The sequence below is a fragment of the Phacochoerus africanus genome, chromosome 15 (assembly GCF_016906955.1).
Source record: "Phacochoerus africanus isolate WHEZ1 chromosome 15, ROS_Pafr_v1, whole genome shotgun sequence".
Lineage (NCBI taxonomy): Eukaryota > Metazoa > Chordata > Mammalia > Artiodactyla > Suidae > Phacochoerus > Phacochoerus africanus.
The window spans coordinates 28360069-28377599 of NC_062558.1; the positions used below are offsets into that span (position 1 = coordinate 28360069).

At 46.1% G+C, this 17531-nt stretch overlaps 1 protein-coding gene and 5 non-coding genes across 6 annotated transcripts; 5 read left to right on the forward strand and 1 right to left on the reverse strand.

Annotated features, from left to right (window-relative positions):
* Nucleotides 1-969: 969 nt before the first annotated feature.
* TRNAA-UGC (transfer RNA alanine (anticodon UGC)) lies at nucleotides 970-1041 on the reverse strand. The gene has a single exon. It is a non-coding gene; the product is annotated as a tRNA-Ala (tRNA).
* Nucleotides 1042-1290: 249 nt separating this feature from the next.
* On the forward strand, nucleotides 1291-1362 carry TRNAD-GUC (transfer RNA aspartic acid (anticodon GUC)). The gene has a single exon. It is a non-coding gene; the product is annotated as a tRNA-Asp (tRNA).
* Nucleotides 1363-4429: 3067 nt separating this feature from the next.
* TRNAF-GAA (transfer RNA phenylalanine (anticodon GAA)) lies at nucleotides 4430-4502 on the forward strand. The gene has a single exon. It is a non-coding gene; the product is annotated as a tRNA-Phe (tRNA).
* Nucleotides 4503-4971: 469 nt separating this feature from the next.
* Nucleotides 4972-5043, forward strand: TRNAD-GUC (transfer RNA aspartic acid (anticodon GUC)). Its single transcript has one exon. It is a non-coding gene; the product is annotated as a tRNA-Asp (tRNA).
* Nucleotides 5044-8060: 3017 nt separating this feature from the next.
* On the forward strand, nucleotides 8061-8132 carry TRNAA-UGC (transfer RNA alanine (anticodon UGC)). The gene has a single exon. It is a non-coding gene; the product is annotated as a tRNA-Ala (tRNA).
* Nucleotides 8133-13676: 5544 nt separating this feature from the next.
* On the forward strand, nucleotides 13677-16804 carry UBC (ubiquitin C). Its single transcript, XM_047760425.1, has 2 exons — nucleotides 13677-13806; nucleotides 14675-16804. Exon 2 carries the CDS (start codon nucleotides 14678-14680, stop codon nucleotides 16733-16735), a length of 2058 nt encoding a protein of 685 aa, XP_047616381.1. The 5' UTR covers nucleotides 13677-13806; nucleotides 14675-14677; the 3' UTR covers nucleotides 16736-16804.
* The last annotated feature ends 727 nt before the right edge of the window (nucleotides 16805-17531 follow it).

Here is a 17531-nt window from a genome sequence, read left to right on the forward strand (position 1 = left end):
ATCCTCCAGCAGCTGCTGCATGGGCAGAAGCAGCTCCTTACTTACTGAGCACCTCTTAGTAGACCCGGGTATAATGTACTCACCATGTGGCCGCCAGAGGGAGCCATTTCAAACCTAAATCTGGAGAGTTCCCTGGTGGCTCAGCAGGTTAAGGATCCCGTGTTGTTGCTGAGGCTCCGGTCACTCGTGCAAATTCGGTCCCTGGCCTGGGGAACTTATACATGCTGCGAATGTGGCCAAAAATTAAAAAAACAAAAACCTAAATCTGATCAAGTCATTCCTGTGCATCAGGTCTTAGGTCTTGAAAGAATTAACCCCTTCGTACCCTTGTTCATGAAACTCCATGCACAGGGTTTTTGGGTTTTTTTTTTCCCTGTTCCTTCAATGCAGATTCCTTCCTCCGCTCTTCAACCTCAGGGCCTTGTTACCATTTTCTCCATTTTTGCAAACAGGCCTCCCTGAGTTTAGCTGCAGCAGCCCTCACATTACTGTCTTAAAAATACTCATTGCTACTTGCTTATTGCTAGTTTCCTAAATTGGAATAGCAAGTCCAGGAGGGCTGAGAAACCCTGCCGGTCTTATCCAGGGGATACAAAGGTACTCGACACTACCTGGGCGCATGGTAGGTGCCCAACATGTCTATATTTCTCTGCACTAGGCGCTCAGAAGTCAACGGGTGAATGGCCAGTTGCAAAACCCTCCGTAAAAATCCGGTGTTTTCTGTTTGTAACACCAAGCACTAGGAGTGTTCGTTTCAAGACACAGTCTTCTGCTGACCTGAGTCTGAATTCCAGGGGAGGGGACTTGGGCATCTGTGATTGAGCCCACAGGCAGTTGCCTGGAGGCGCGCTCTCCCACGGAGCTCCCTTTACAAGCCAGCTGATGGGTATTTTCTCTGCTTTGTCTTCCGTTTAAATAACTGCTTGGCCTGCTCTTAGAAAGGGGTCGGGGGGGCAGAAAGAAAAAGGGTGGAGATGCCGGGGATTGAACCCGGGGCCTCATACATGCAAAGCATGCGCTCTACCACTGAGCTACATCCCCTGGCCGGCGGCTTTTCCTTCTGGGAAGAAGGATATAGGAAGTGACGTCTTAGCTTTGCACATTTTTTTCCCGTTCTGGGGGTCCAGCTCCTCATTGACTCAAGCGGGTCCTGCCATAACCCAGGAAGCCCATCAGCCAGAGACACCAAGCCCGATGCCTGTAGAAACACGGATCTAGAGCAGATGGGTGTGGCAGCCGGAAAGCAGTATTTCTATATGAGTAGGAAAAGAGAGGTCCAGCGGCGTCACATCCTCGTTAGTATAGTGGTGAGTATCCCCGCCTGTCACGCGGGAGACCGGGGTTCGATTCCCCGACGGGGAGACGACTTACAGTTTTGACCACCCAAGAAATGTCATCTTCCAAACCTATAGATTAAACTAAACGTAAGAGAAAATGTGATTATCCCAGTTGTTTGGGAAACGAGGAAATGCTCCTAATGTCAGAAAGATGCCTCTGCTCCCGAGGACGTGCAGAATGAAAAAAGGGCACTACGGGCTACCCTTTATGTTAGAATTTATATATATATACACACACATATATGTACACACATATATATACACATATATACATATATATATACTGAATGTATTCTTACTTATATTTCTCACAGTGACAATGAGAGTAAAGAGGGTATAACCCCCTTCTTGTTCCCGGCAGTATTCGTTAGGTGCTTTACAGGTGTACACCCATTTAATCCTCACGACAAGCCCGGTAGGGAGTCTTATACCACATCAAACAAATGAAACGCAGCCACAGAGAAAGGATCCAGTACTTGTCCAAGGTCATCTAGACACTGGTTACTTCTAGAGAGGAGGACTGGGCTAAGATCCGAGTAACTCTGCCTTTCCATTTGTACTTTTCTGGATCGTTTGACTTTTATTTTATTTATTTGCTCTCCTTCCCTGTTCCTTCCTTCCTTTCTTTCTTCGTTACTCGATTTTTTATCAAAATGACACACTTTGCCAGGAGCTGGGAAAGGGGAGAAATGAGGAGTGACTGCTAATTTGCACAGTTTCCCTTTTGGATGATGAAAATGTTCTGGAAGTAGATAGCGGTGGTGACGGCACAATATTGTGAATATACTAAATGCCACTGAATTGTTCACTTTGAAATGGTTCATTTCATGTTATGTGATTTTCACCTCAATTTTTAAAAGTTATTTTAAAAAACCACCAAGATGTGTTTGGGGAAGAGAGGAGTGGAATACATAGATGGGAGTGTAAATGGCTTTGGCCAGTTCAGAGAGTGTAAGCTGTGTGTTCCACCATCCAACTTGATTATCCCATATTTGGAATTTTGCCAGGAGGGAAACAAGTTTTAAATAAAAAGGAAAAGCCTATGTACAAGCAAACTAAATAGCCGCAGATCAGAAGACAGTAAAATGAATTGCTCTATGTGAGTAATGGAACAGCACATGCCCATTTAAATTGATATAATTTTTTTTTTAATGTCTCCTAGGATGGTACATTATCTCCAGTCTCTTGGGGTAGATCATGATGGAAAATAATGTAAGAAAGGGAATGTATATATATGTACGAGTGGGTCACTTTGCTGTATAGCAGAAATTGGCACAACATTGTAAACTGACTATTATTTTTAAAAATATTTTAAAAATATATCCAAGTGCTTAAATTTTTTACTGTCTTTTTTCTTAAAATGAAAGAATTGATTAGAAACTTATTTGTCTTGTGGTATGAAGAAAAGATTTATCTGAAGTTCAGTAATTCCTTCCATTTCATTTATGATTTCTTTTTCTTTTGTTACATTGAAATAAGATTAATGTTGATGCTTTTTGTTAAAAACAGGCTATAGAACATGATCCCATTTTAATACAAAAATTATCTGTCCATCTCTCCATCTATGTTTCTGTTCATAAAGAGAGATTTGGAATTATGTTCAACTACTGTCATTTGAGGGCTGTTTGTCAGCAGAGGAATATAAGTATTCATTAGCTCACATCTTCACACATTTCTATGGGTTTTTTTGTTCTTGTTTTTTCCTTGTCCGCTCCTATCAAACCTTTCCGATGTAAATCATATCACTTATTCCCCGGTGGCTTTCCAGCACAGAAGAACGTACAAACCCTTCACTGTGGTTTGGGGGGCCAACAAGATCTGTCTCTCCCCACCTCTGTCCTTACCGCCGACACTCTCCCCCGCCTCCTCTTCCCCTCTTCCACCCGAATTTTCCATTCCTACAACTAACTAGCTATTCTTTTTCAGCCTCAGGGCCTTTGCGTAAGCCGTTGCCTCTGTTCGAGAGGGTCCTTTTAGCGAGCTCTTCATTCTCCAGGTCGTTTCAAGACTCTCCTTCTCTTATAACCACAACCCCAGGTATTCCATCCCATCACTACGATTTATTTTGCTTCTTAGCAAAATAACGATCGTTACCGCATTTGTGACTTAGTCAGAGGGTCATTCGATGCTTAGCAAACACTTATTAAATGACGACATCATGAGGGACCTCCCCATTTGCTCATCCTCTCCCAGACGACACTCCCCACCCATTTCCCAAAGGGCAGGGAAGCAGAGCGAGCCAACCCTGGATGCTGGCCTATTGATTTCTTCATGTCTTAAAGCTGAGCAGGTGCCACGGGTAGGGTGGCCATGCTTGGAGAGCAGGTCTAAGTCACTCACTGCCTCCAAGGAAATCCACATTCTGGCCCATGCAGCCTTCCACATTCCTTGGCGGGGTTTGCATCCCTGCTATGCTTTGGGCTACTTGGGGAACTACACCCAAGGAGTGACCTTGTTTCTTTGTGTAGAGAAGGAAGCTTGAGAAGGCGGAGCCCTGAGCCAGATAGTATTCGTTCATTCATTCATTTGTTCATTTTTTATCCTGTTAAATCTGAGGAGAAATATTTTATTTTGCACAGAAACTAAGGGATAATGAGCACTAAAGATCCTTCTCTAAGAAAGGAAGTAATGAGCCTGAAGCCTCTGATGAATCCTAATTGGGGTGGCAGGGGGACCCAGGCTTTATTTTGTTGGGGCACTCGTTCGTTAATTTAACAAATATTTTTTAAAGCACTTATTAGGTGCCCCACACTATTGTCGGCCTTAAGGAATATAGCAGTGACCGAGGCTGATGACTTCCCTGCCCCTCGTGGGTCTGCCATTCTGGCTGGGGATACCGATAACGGACAAGGAAAACAATACCTAGACTAAAACTAAACAATAAAGGGCTGGGGTCGTTTTGGGAGACGTGATCAATGAAGGCTTCTGGGAGGCGGTGGCCTTGAAGGAAGAGTCAGAGCAGGTGCGGGGCGAGCCAGGCGGTAAGCGAACGCTCTGGCTAATCGTGGTCTCCCAGCATCCGATCCGCGGATTGAGGACCCAGGGCTAGTAGACAATGAGGAGGATAGAATCAGAGCATAACCTCACCAGCAGCCGAAATAGCTCAGTTGGGAGAGCGTTAGACTGAAGATCTAAAGGTCCCTGGTTCGATCCCGGGTTTCGGCAGCTTCTTTTCTTCCCAATTGAGATTGAAGAGAAATCAATGAAGACGAAAAGATTCGTTTCAATTAACAAAGGGGTTTCACCTTCTTTGTTTAAAACAGCTACGAGCAGTGTTAAAGGGAAGCCAGAAAACATGGAAACTTCCTCTCAACTCCCCGACTGGAAAAATCTAAAGAGGCGAAGTGTTTTGTGACTCCATTTCTTTTAATTTTTAAAAATTTTATTTGACCTCGGGTGTTTGTCGATGTCTATTGGTTAGTTTCTGCAGTTTGTTAATCTCTGCTCTCTAAACAGTCGCGCCTAAAATCATGGGCCGAGCAAAGTTTTTTTGAGATAGAATTACATAAAGTGGGATTTTTCCTGGTTTTGTTCTGTAGGAAAAGAAAATATTTAACTTTTTTAAAAGTCTAACGTTTATAGAAAGCTGAATATACCTTTAAAGGGAGAGTTGAAAAGCCCCTCCCAAAGCTAGTCCTCGTTAGTATAGTGGTGAGTATCCCCGCCTGTCACGCGGGAGACCGGGGTTCGATTCCCCGACGGGGAGGCTGTTCGTTTTCTACCTCAGATGTGTTCTCATTTCTCTTCAAAGCAACGAATTCTTCAACTTTCTCAAATATCCCTTGTTAGTCTCTTAAACAAACAAACAAACAAAAAAAACACTTTGCAGACTAGCGATCTTTACTCTGGCAGTTACCTACCATCTGCACGGTCCCACTTCCTAACTCGCGCACTTAACGTCACTAGTTTGCAAGTAGGAACAGACCACAGTTTTCACTTTAATGTGGAATTAGGCCCTCAGCACCAATGTACACAGTTTCGTTTACATACTGATTTCCGAGAATACAGCTGTCAACTTCTACGGCCAGGAAATGCTCATTCTGCTGCAATATTCCTTCTGCTTAGCGTCCTGCTCCGTTCGGCCCCAGAGTTTGAACCTCAGAAAATGTTTATGGTTTTGAGACAAGAGGTAGGGTGACTCTAAAGGGACACATTTTCTAGTCTTAATTTGGCTGCAGATTCAACTTCCTGAATATAGCCAGCATCCTTCCTAGGCGCCTATTCCTCACTCATTTATTAGTTCATTTTTTTTTCACATTACTTCCATAAATATTTTGAGTACTTACTAAGTACCAGGTACTATTCTAGGCACAGGGGACAGACAGAGCCAGAAACAAGATAATAATAAGACAGGGCCCCGCCTCACTGCGCTTATGACCAAGTAAGGGACACAGACATAAACAAATAGTTTAAAAACAGGTTCTGATAGTGACACATGCTATGCAGAAAACCAGCACAGATCAAAGGGATGTAATGGGGAATGCGAAGGGTTCATAGTGCCTTTCAGAGGTGACCCGGAAGACCTTTCTGAGGATCTAGACAGTGAGATGAGGCCGGTCACGAGAAGATCTGGGGAACAGCTTTCCAGGCTGAGGGAATGGCAACTGCAAAGGCCCTGAGGTGCTTCGGATCCTGGTACGCATGACGAACAGCACGGAGGAGGGGTGGAAAGTAAGGACGTTAGAGAGCTCAACAGAGGCCAGATCATAGAGGGCCCTAAAGGCCAGAATAGGAGTATGGATTTGATTCTAAGTTTTATGGAGAGAGGGAACATAGCGGCATTTATTTGGAGCAGGACAATCTGGCAAGGGAACAATCAGGGGCACCTGCTGACCTGACTGTAATTCCTCGATTTGCTGCCAAACCATATCCAAAATACTGCCCCCTATGTCGCCGTCCTTCTTTCATTTGGCCGCTAAGGTCTCGGGGCCACCCCCTTGAGCTAGGGGCATAAGGAGGGAGAATAGCTCTCCACCGAGTCCCTCTCCACACTTCACCCCATCACATTCCTGGTCTTTCCCTGTTTAACCAAAACAGCATCAGCAAATTGTCAGTTCACGCCTGGGGTGAATATGAGAAGCAGCAGCCCTTCGCTGGAATTCATATAACTGCATTTTTTTCTGGTGGTGCCTGCGGCATGCAGAAGTTCCCTGGCCACAGCTGGACCCCGAGCCACAGCTGTGACAATTGCCAGATCCTTAACCTACTGAGCCACCAGGGAATTCCAAGATCGGCTCATTTAAAAAAATAGAAATAAAAAAAATTTTTTTAAATTATTTTATTGCTTTATTTTTATTTTTGGCTTCGCCTGCAGCATACAGAAGCTCCTAGGTCAGGGACTGAATCCATGCCACAGCAGTGACAATGTGGGTTCCTGAACCAGCTGAGCCACCAGGGAATTCCAAGGCAATGCTTTTTTAAAGGGTGTATTTCAATATCAGCATTTTAAATACCAGGGACTAGCGTTTCAGAGCACAGTCCTTGTACCAGATACTATTCTAAACATTTTATGTATACTCATTCTCCAGTCGCTACCACCCTATGAAGTAGGTACTACTCAAAACTCCATTTCACAGGTGAGACTGAGAGAGGTGAGGTAATGAAATCATGACTGCTGAGGCCAGAGTCCTGGGCACCAGCTCATTTGGGACTTTACTGTGAAGGATTTCACGTATCAGCAGGCCGTAAGAGGGATGATTAATCACGAACCGAGGCGGCAGGACATTTTCTGGTGTATTCTCCCAATCATAGCAAGTGACTCTATTTCCTGCCAGGAAATCTCAAGTTCCGGTGGAAAAAGGTGTAGCCTCAGTTTTCTGTGTTCTCCTGGTCTCTCACTGGTTCTTCACCACTGAGTGGCGCCTTGATGACTTGAAGGACACGCCATACCTGTGGTGACTTCTCTCCTCTCGGTGCTTCACCAGCGAGCACTCGGGAAAAAAAAGGGGCTAATTGACAGTTAAGGAATGGCTCTTTTCAGTGAGCTATTGCAAAGGGATTCCTTCCTCAGCGTTTTAGCCATGATTCCGGGGCGGCGGTGAGGGGAGAAATACCAGGCATGGGGAGCTGGATCTTTTTCTTTGGGGAGGGGGGCACCCACAAGCGGAAGGTCCAGTCCACCTTGTAGTTGCGGCAACGCCGGATCCTTAAGCCGCTGCACCACACGGAAGCTTCCTGGATCTTCTTCTTTTTAATTTGCTTATTTTGTATGTTCTTATGGGAGGGGAAAAAAAAAATAGTTTGCTGGGAGTTCCCTGGTGGCCTAGCTGGTTAAGGACCTGGCGTCTGCTGAGCGGAGGATTTCATCCTTGGCTCCAGGGTGGAACTTCCGCATGCTGTGGGAAACGGGCGGGGGGGGGGGAGTCTGGAATCCTCAAAGTCACCGAAGGTTGGAATGGTTTTCAGATGTTTCTGGGTGGAGGTGCAATGGAGGCGAGGCCCTTATTTATTGGAAAGAAATTCTTTCCTCCATTTCTGCCTGTGAGGAGTTAACATTTAAGAATATGTCTCCCTTTGTTCCTTGGTTCCGGTATCGGCTAGAATTTCAGCTGCAAACCTGTGAAGGATGGGCTTAGTTGGGAAACATACAAAGATTGGTTTGGGTTTGCTTTTGCTAAACTTTAACATCCATTTAAGTATACAAAATTTTTAAGCTCAAAAAACCAAAAATCTTTATTGGCTAGGCTTTAACAGAGAATTTCAGAAAACGAAGTAGACAGGGTGGGGGATGTAGCTCAGTGGTAGAGCGCATGCTTTGCATGTATGAGGTCCCGGGTTCGATCCCCGGCATCTCCACTTTCCTTTTCATGTGTTGTTCCTACAAAACACATAGAATGCGATTGTTAACAGATCTGATTCCTACAGTCGCTCGTTGGAGTTTGGAGTTTTACAATAGGCATGATCTGCCCTTCTTGAAATCCCTAGCTCTCCAAGTGTGTTTTTCTTGGAGGAGGCAAAGGGAAGCAGTTAGCAGGAAAACGAGAAGGCAAAACCTGATAACTGAAACCAGGGCAAAAGTGAGAATAATTATTTAGGGAGTTTACCATAATCTTCCTGGCATTGTGACTGCAGTAAAAGGCCTGGAGGCCCGGTGACTCATTCCTGGCCGTCAGACGCCACTCAAATGTCAGGCGTCTGTACCTGCCCTCGCCCTTCATTTGCGCTGTCCGTAACCACCATTTTCAGAGGGAGCCACCCAAATGGAAACCAGCAGCCTTAGCAGGCAGGATTTTGCTTCCTGCTTCATCAGCAACAGGTCACAAATGATTGCACCAATGGCTGTGGTGCACATACTGTTTATATCTATATTTATACACTGCACTTTATCATTAAAAATAAAAGCTCTTGGAGTTCCCCGGGGCGGCCCAGTGGAAATGAATCTGGCTAGATGAGGAGGAGGGTTTCACCCCTGGCCTCACTTAGTGGGTGGGGGATCCAGTGTTGCTGTGAGCTGTGGTGTAGGTCACAGATATGGCTTGGGTCCTGTGTGGCTATGGCTGTGGTGTAGGCCTGCTGTTGTAGCTCAGATAAGACCCCCAGCCCGGGAACTTCCATATGCTGAAGGTGTAGCCCTAAAAAGCAAATAAATAAATAAAAATAAAAAGCTCTTTAGGAGTTTCCTGGTGGCCCAGTAGGTAAAGGATCCTGTGTAGTGCAGGTACTTTTAAACTTCCATACACCACTGCCAAGAAAAAAAGACCATCTCAGCTTAGAGCTAGAGGGATCTGACTCTACACAGCTTTTTTTGGGGGGGGGGGGGGGGGGACTGAAATTCATGAAACGATTCACCAGTGGGTACTGGAGCACTGGTGACAGCTCCTTTTTTGTAAGGAACTTCTGTGAAGGTTATTTCTCCCTAAATGTCAACAAGGTGTTAAAAGAACAAAATATTCTAAAGTTACCAGGCCTAATATGAATCATGTGTTTCTGTTTTACTTTGTGTCTTATAATTCAGTATTTCTGATAGCACAATGACAAAGAAAAAAATACCATACAGAACAAATAACAAGGCTTGTCCTGGGAGACAGAACTTTCTAGAAAAGATGTCATGAATCTTTGGAAAACACGTTTTCAATAATTAGATTTTATTTCATAGTTAAAAAACAAACTAACAAAGCTCATTATATGAGGTACCAAAAACTTGTCAAATTCATAGAGACAGAAAATAGAATGGTGGTTGCCCAGGGCTGGGGGTGGGGGTAGTTAGTGTTTAATGCGTACAAAATTTCAGTCTAGCAAGCCGAAGAGTGGACACAGATGGCAGTGATGGACCCCCAAATATCCCAATTTGATATTGTTTTGAGGTGTAGTCACTTGAAAAGCAGCAAATGCAGAGTGAGGCTTTCACTCAACTCCCCTAATCTGCCCAGACAGATCTTGCAAAAGAAACTCAAGGGAGTTTTCACCAACCAGGGAAGATTGGCTCTTAAAACAGGAGAGACAAACTTTGACACCAAACTTTGTCATCAACTATCTTGTCTCCATCTATTCTTCTATTTTCCCAGTAAAAATTATTTACTCTCCCTTTAAGAGAATTCCCTATTAAGATGGTATTTAAGCCTAAATTCTAAAGCCATCTTTTTAAGTGACACATTTTCCCCCCGAGGGTAGCTCCCATATATACACAAGGTGTGCATGTTACTAAACTATTGTTTTTGTTTTCTTTTGTTTTGTTTCTCTTGCTAATCTGTCTTTCATTACAGGGGTCTCAGCTAAAAGAAGGATTCCCAAAAGGAAAATTATTTTTCCTCCCCTACAATATAATTAGTACCACTGAGCTGTACACTTAAAAATAGTTAAGATGATACATTTTATGTGCATTTTGCCACAATTTAAAAACAGCAAATTAAAAAACAAAACAAAACCCCAGTGAGTTAAAAAATTTCTTAGTGTTTCTAAGTTAGGCAAATTTGGGTACTGGAACTGAATCTGACTTCCTGACTGGCGGGGGGATAAGATGGGTTATTTTTAAGCTGGAGCAGTTTGTGTTCTGCCACAGAATGCAAATACATAAATGTAAGCAGGAAAACGAACAGAGTAGAGTCCCTAGGGCTTCTTTTTATTTTTTCTCTCCTAAGCTGCAGATTCCCTTTTATGGTTATATAACTGATGACGACGCAAGTCAAACCTTTCCCGTCCAGCTCTCAGATTTCACCCTTTCTCTTGGAAAGAAAATGTTTGCTGGTCACTACGTGGACACTCTCATGACGCTGAGTTAAGTCCCATACAAGGTGGTGACCTTCAGGGGAGCTGAATCCTTTGGGGAAAGGAGGAAAGGCAGACAGGTAGGCTCCAGTCCAACCCCCAACAGCCCAACACCCAGGCCCTTTGTGAGCTCAGCCCATCACGTGCTCTTGCCTGCCCGCCAATCCTGCCGTGTTGCTGGGCCTCTGTCACTCTTCCATTGGTGCCAGCTCTGAAGCCATCCCTTCTGGGGCACCTGCAAAGGATGGATATCAGTGGGTGGAAGGAACTGAAAATGGATCCAGTGACTCATCCTGCTTCTGGCATATTCTAGCACATTGCATTCTAGGTCAAGGGATTTTAGGTTGTAGGAACGTGACTTGGTACACGATCCCCGAATCCAAGTGGGACATTTAGACTTTGGGAGCCCTTCTCAGCAGACAGAAAAGCAGCTCTAACAAAAACAACAAAAATCCTCCATCCTCCGTAGAGCAGAATTTGTCAACCCATTGCATTGCTGACGTTGGGGGCTGGGTAATTCTGTTTTTGTGGGGGACTGGCCACTGCAGGATGTTTAGTAACATCCCTGGCCTCTACCACTAGATTTTAGTGGCACACCTCAACCCCAACACCACAGCTGTGACAAGCAAAAATGTCTCCAGATACTGCCAAGTGTCCACCAAGGGACCAAGTCGCTCCTGGTTGAGAACCACTGCTCAAGAGAAACAGCATCTACCTCCCTGAGAGTTTACTTCCCCCACCTCCCTTTCACTTCAGTGTCCTTGGACAAATGTTTATTTCTATTTGCTTCAACAAAACCCACTGTTGGACTTAGAGACCAAAATTCTCTAGTAGAGAATTTTCCTGCTAGAGACAACATCAGTGTTGTTAGCGCCTAAGAATATTGTTTTCTCTTTGGAGATAGCCCTAGGACCCAGTCCTCACCCTTGGAGCCTTTCTTCTTCCCCCTCTCCCCCTCTTTCTCCTTTTCACCTTCCCTTGCCTCTGAAATCAGGTCTGTTTTTCTCTGTACTTTTTGGACTCTTGAAAAAAAAGCTATGTCACAAAGCTCGTGACTCAGCCTTTAAACAACATGAATCATAAGACCTGCAGTGAAAGAACAGCCAAAAGAAAACAGGGTGTGGTTTGAAGCCAGGCCTAGTCACCTGAGAAAGAACCTCAGCTTTTTGTTCCTCTGAAAACTTCTTTCTGGAATTCAAGAAGGAAACCTTATACAGAGCTTTGATGTTCTGTTCCTTTAAACCCTCTTTTCAGAAATTTAGAAATATCCCTCACAGAAATCTGTACTGGAAGTCACTGAGGTCTCCTGCTAAACTGAAAAATGACATTTTATTTTTATTATTCATTTACATTTCTTGGTAATGAATTCATTCTCTTTGAAAATGTTTAAAATGATAGGCGTTAAAGTCTGTTTTGAATACTGCTCAGACCTTTCCCATAAATACGTACAGACACAGGTTGCCAAAGAAAACATAGTTTTGTTTTTATTCTCATTTTAAGTACAGTATTTAAATAACATAATGTTTATAATTCCAACAGGAATGTAGTCTTTTCCTAATAGCAGGGTATTTTTTAGTCGGTTCTCTCTTTTTCTATGTATTTATTGAAAGCTTCAAGGGTAAAAATTAAAAACACCCTCCCCCCATTTATAGAAATAGAGAATATTTCTAGAAGAGTCTAGAAAGAACAGTGGCTAGGAAATTGAGTGCATGAGGGAGGTTTTTCATTATGAACTATAGAAAACCTGTTTTAAGTTTTCATCATGTTCATATATTTTAAAACATTTTTAAAATATGCCTTTGAAAAAAATTTAAGTATGCTTTTTGAAAAAAAGAAAAAATATGCTGGATAAATGACACAGAGATCACAAATAAAATATCATCAAAATGAAAAACATCTGACTGGTGATCTTTTTCTTTTATCCAAATGGAATTTGCCTATAGATTTAAATTTCATACTTGGGGTCTTTTTTCCACCAGGACTATACAGAACTTACAATTAGTGTCCTTTTAAAAATCTCAGGCTCAGCGATAAGAAAGGAAATGTATATATATGTATGACTATCATTTTGCTGTAAAGCAGAAATTGACAGAACATTATAAATCAACTACAATAAAAAACTTCATAAAAAATAAAATTAAAAAAAGAAAAAAATAAAACTTGGGTTTAAATGGATTTGATTTCTGATTTCTGAGTTCAAATGGCAGCAGAAGTGAAATTCTGATGCCTTCTTGCTCATAATCGGGAACAAAACAGGAAGGCCAAAGAGCAATCCGCAAAGTTCTGTCAGCTTTCAGGTCCAGTGCAAGGAGTGTTTCACAGCTGTGTGGAATTTTTGCTTTTCCTTTTCAAAATTCAATGTGAACTTGTCACAGGCATTTCTCCTTTGGACACATTTTTCACTCCTGCGTTGTGAGAAAATTCCTGCAGGTCCTGACGACCCTCCTGAGGCGGGCTTGAAGCCCGGCCCCGAGATTTGTCGAGTCATTCGTCTTGTCCCGGTGCCCGCCGCAGGGGGATGGGTTCGGCCGCCACAGTTGGGGTGACTAGACCCCCCCGGGAAGCCCTCGCGACCCACTGGGGGTGAGGGCAAGTTTATGGAAACAGAAACACTATCGTTAGCTATGGGAGACCCAGAATAAAGACCCCACGGTTTCGCTGGCGGGGAAGAGGGGTTGGGGGAGGGGCACGGCGGAGCTCGGGCCAGGGGAGCGGGACCCCGATTCATCGTGAGGCGCTCGGCGGGACCCCTGTTAGCCGAGGGCGGGTCTCAGGAAAGGCGAGCCTTCCTGGTTGAGGGGAGGGGGCGCCGGGGACCGGCAGCGGGGACAGCCCTCTCCGGACGTTCAGAGGGCTCCGTGTCGGGTTTTCGCACCTTCCGCGGCACCTCCCCCACACCCCCCTCCCAACCAGCCGAGTACCGGCCCTGTCCGCGGACGCAGTGTTCAGCGAACACGCTGATCCCTCCGCTCGGCCGCTCAGGACTAAGGCTTCATCCCCCCAAAAAATCAGCTCCAGTGTTCGAGTCTTCACAGGAAATCATTCTAGGAGTGAAATTAGAAGATTCTGGGGGGACTGCTTCTCTCTTCAGAGGACAGGAAGGGCCGCGAAAAGTAGTCCCTTCTCGGCGTTTCTGCGGAGGAATCTACTGGGGCGGTGCTACCGATGGCTATATAAAGAAGCACCGGGTGTGGCGCAGGCAGTTTCGTGGAGGCCGGGAGTTTGCCTGCGTTTCTTCTGTGACCGCTGTTGCCACTGCCACCTGGTGAGGCGGACGCCCGGCGGTCTTGCGGCTGCGGGGGTGGGTGTGGGAGGTCTGCTTGCCTGCTGCGGCGGAAGGGCAGCCGAGCTTCTTAGTCACCCGGGGCCCTCGTGCGGAGTAGCCTTAAGACGAACGGCCACCTAGAGCAAAATGGCGGCCGTTCCCAATCTCTCTGTGGGAGAAGCCGGCCTCTGAAGCGGGCTCTAGGTGGGAGAGAGAAATTGGGGGTGGGCGAGGAGCACTGGGTGAAACGGAAACGAGAGGCGCGGAGGCTTCCATTGATGGCGGGGCCCGGCCGTTTGTGGAACGGGGTTGTGCAGTGTTTCTGGGATCGAATGCTAGGTCATTGCTTTCCGGCTCGACTGGCTGGCTGGCGCGCCGCGAGAACTTCGGTTTTCCGTCCCTGTGAAGGGACACTAACTGCTGGTGCCGCTGAGTTGGCCTGAACGCTTCTGGGGGAGGGGACTTGCGATCCACAACCGTGACGAGGCCTCACCCCTTTTTGTGGGCTCATAGCCTAGGGTGGGGCCACCTGCCGTTATGTGTGTGGGAAGATGTTTAGTAGTTTGGGGACACAGGGTTTGGGCCTGGGGTAAACGCTGCCGTGTTGACAGAGGACAGACATCCATTGAGGGGGGAGGATAAGTGAGGTCCGCGAATTTACCTGGGTCAGGTTTCCATGCTTTGCTCTCTTAAATGCCTGAGACGTTGGTTCTGAGGTTAATTGTCAAGCCTGTGAGGTTTTTAGGCACGTCAGTTATTTGGCTACTAAAAAGTGATATTGAATTATTTAGCACTGGGTATATATTGGCCTCTGAATTTCTTGCTGAACTTTGGGCTTTTTTTTTTTCCTGTTTTTGTGTTGTAACAGACAATGCAGATCTTTGTAAAGACCTTGACTGGTAAGACCATCACCCTGGAAGTGGAGCCCAGTGACACCATTGAGAATGTCAAGGGGAAGATTCAAGAAAAAGAGGGCATCCCCCCAGACCAGCAGAGGCTGATCTTTGCCGGGAAGCAGCTGGAAGATGGGCGCACCCTGTCTGACTACAACATCCAGAAGGAGTCCACCCTGCACCTGGTCCTCCGCCTCAGAGGTGGGATGCAGATCTTCGTGAAGACCTTGACTGGTAAGACCATCACCCTGGAAGTGGAGCCCAGTGACACCATCGAGAACGTCAAGGCGAAGATCCAGGACAAGGAAGGCATCCCCCCAGACCAGCAGAGGCTGATCTTTGCCGGGAAGCAGCTGGAAGATGGGCGCACCCTGTCTGACTACAACATCCAGAAGGAGTCCACCCTGCACCTGGTCCTCCGCCTCAGAGGTGGGATGCAGATCTTCGTGAAGACCTTGACTGGTAAGACCATCACCCTGGAAGTGGAGCCCAGCGACACCATCGAGAACGTCAAGGCGAAGATCCAGGACAAGGAAGGCATCCCCCCAGACCAGCAGAGGCTGATCTTTGCCGGGAAGCAGCTGGAAGATGGGCGCACCCTGTCTGACTACAACATCCAGAAGGAGTCCACCCTGCACCTGGTCCTCCGCCTCAGAGGTGGGATGCAGATCTTCGTGAAGACCTTGACTGGTAAGACCATCACCCTGGAAGTGGAGCCCAGCGACACCATCGAGAACGTCAAGGCGAAGATCCAGGACAAGGAAGGCATCCCCCCAGACCAGCAGAGGCTGATCTTTGCCGGGAAGCAGCTGGAAGATGGGCGCACCCTGTCTGACTACAACATCCAGAAGGAGTCCACCCTGCACCTGGTCCTCCGCCTCAGAGGTGGGATGCAGATCTTCGTGAAGACCTTGACTGGTAAGACCATCACCCTGGAAGTGGAGCCCAGCGACACCATCGAGAACGTCAAGGCGAAGATCCAGGACAAGGAAGGCATCCCCCCAGACCAGCAGAGGCTGATCTTTGCCGGGAAGCAGCTGGAAGATGGGCGCACCCTGTCTGACTACAACATCCAGAAGGAGTCCACCCTGCACCTGGTCCTCCGCCTCAGAGGTGGGATGCAGATCTTCGTGAAGACCTTGACTGGTAAGACCATCACCCTGGAAGTGGAGCCCAGCGACACCATCGAGAACGTCAAGGCGAAGATCCAGGACAAGGAAGGCATCCCCCCAGACCAGCAGAGGCTGATCTTTGCCGGGAAGCAGCTGGAAGATGGGCGCACCCTGTCTGACTACAACATCCAGAAGGAGTCCACCCTGCACCTGGTCCTCCGCCTCAGAGGTGGGATGCAGATCTTCGTGAAGACCTTGACTGGTAAGACCATCACCCTGGAAGTGGAGCCCAGCGACACCATCGAGAACGTCAAGGCGAAGATCCAGGACAAGGAAGGCATCCCCCCAGACCAGCAGAGGCTGATCTTTGCCGGGAAGCAGCTGGAAGATGGGCGCACCCTGTCTGACTACAACATCCAGAAGGAGTCCACCCTGCACCTGGTCCTCCGCCTCAGAGGTGGGATGCAGATCTTCGTGAAGACCTTGACTGGTAAGACCATCACCCTGGAAGTGGAGCCCAGCGACACCATCGAGAACGTCAAGGCGAAGATCCAGGACAAGGAAGGCATCCCCCCAGACCAGCAGAGGCTGATCTTTGCCGGGAAGCAGCTGGAAGATGGGCGCACCCTGTCTGACTACAACATCCAGAAGGAGTCCACCCTGCACCTGGTCCTCCGCCTCAGAGGTGGGATGCAGATCTTCGTGAAGACCTTGACTGGTAAGACCATCACCCTGGAAGTGGAGCCCAGTGACACCATCGAGAACGTCAAGGCGAAGATCCAGGACAAGGAAGGCATCCCCCCAGACCAGCAGAGGCTGATCTTTGCCGGGAAGCAGCTGGAAGATGGGCGCACCCTGTCTGACTACAACATCCAGAAGGAGTCCACCCTGCACCTGGTCCTGCGCTTGAGGGGAGGTTTCTAAGTTCTCCCTTTTAAGCTTTCAACAAATTTCATTGCACTTTTCTTTCAATAAAGTTGTTGCATTCCAAAATAGTGTGATTTATTTTTAAGTGTCTAAGGAGGATTTTTTTTTTTTTAGGTCAGGTTGGGTATAAGAGATCAAGTGTTTTCAGTCTGCTACATAATCTGTGGTAAACAGGAGGTAAGAAATATCAGTAAAAGATGGTTTTAATGTAGAACTGTAGTGGGTGAGTATAAATAAAACCCAGACTAGTAAGAGGTTGCAGAATTATTCATATGTACTCTTCTATGTAGATTTACTTGTAAATACTGGATGGTAGTATCTGAGAAGGGGAAGTTTCTGCAGTACCAGCCAGGAGAAAGAATCAAAAAGGGTGGGAGTGATGGGAACCTATGGAAGAATCAGGGTTAGTATGTAAATCTATTTAAATCCACTTTGAACTGTCTGGAAAGTCATTTGACCATTTTTGAAAGAAAGGCTCTGGCATTTGTTATTAGAAAAGTCTCATTAGGCATTACATTAGAAAGTTTTAAGTATTAGTAGAGAATGAAGGTTATTGGCTCTTAACTGTTGCTGAAATTGTCAAGATTCCTTTATTGTGACTGTATGAGGATTTGTTATAAATAAAGTGATGGCCGGTGAAGCAAATGGCTGTTGGTCTTACACAGTAGTGACTTTACCTAATGACTTGGTCAGTGTTTTTGTCATAACTAGAACCAAAGAGAAGCTAGTTTAATAAAAGGAATTAGCTCTCAGTGGCCTGCAATTAGAGGCTCATTAAAGAACTTGAAATGAT

Coding starts and splice junctions, on each gene's coding strand:
- UBC (XM_047760425.1), top strand. CDS start 14,678: ATGCAGATCTTTGTAAAGACCTTGACTGGTAAGACCATCACCCTGGAA.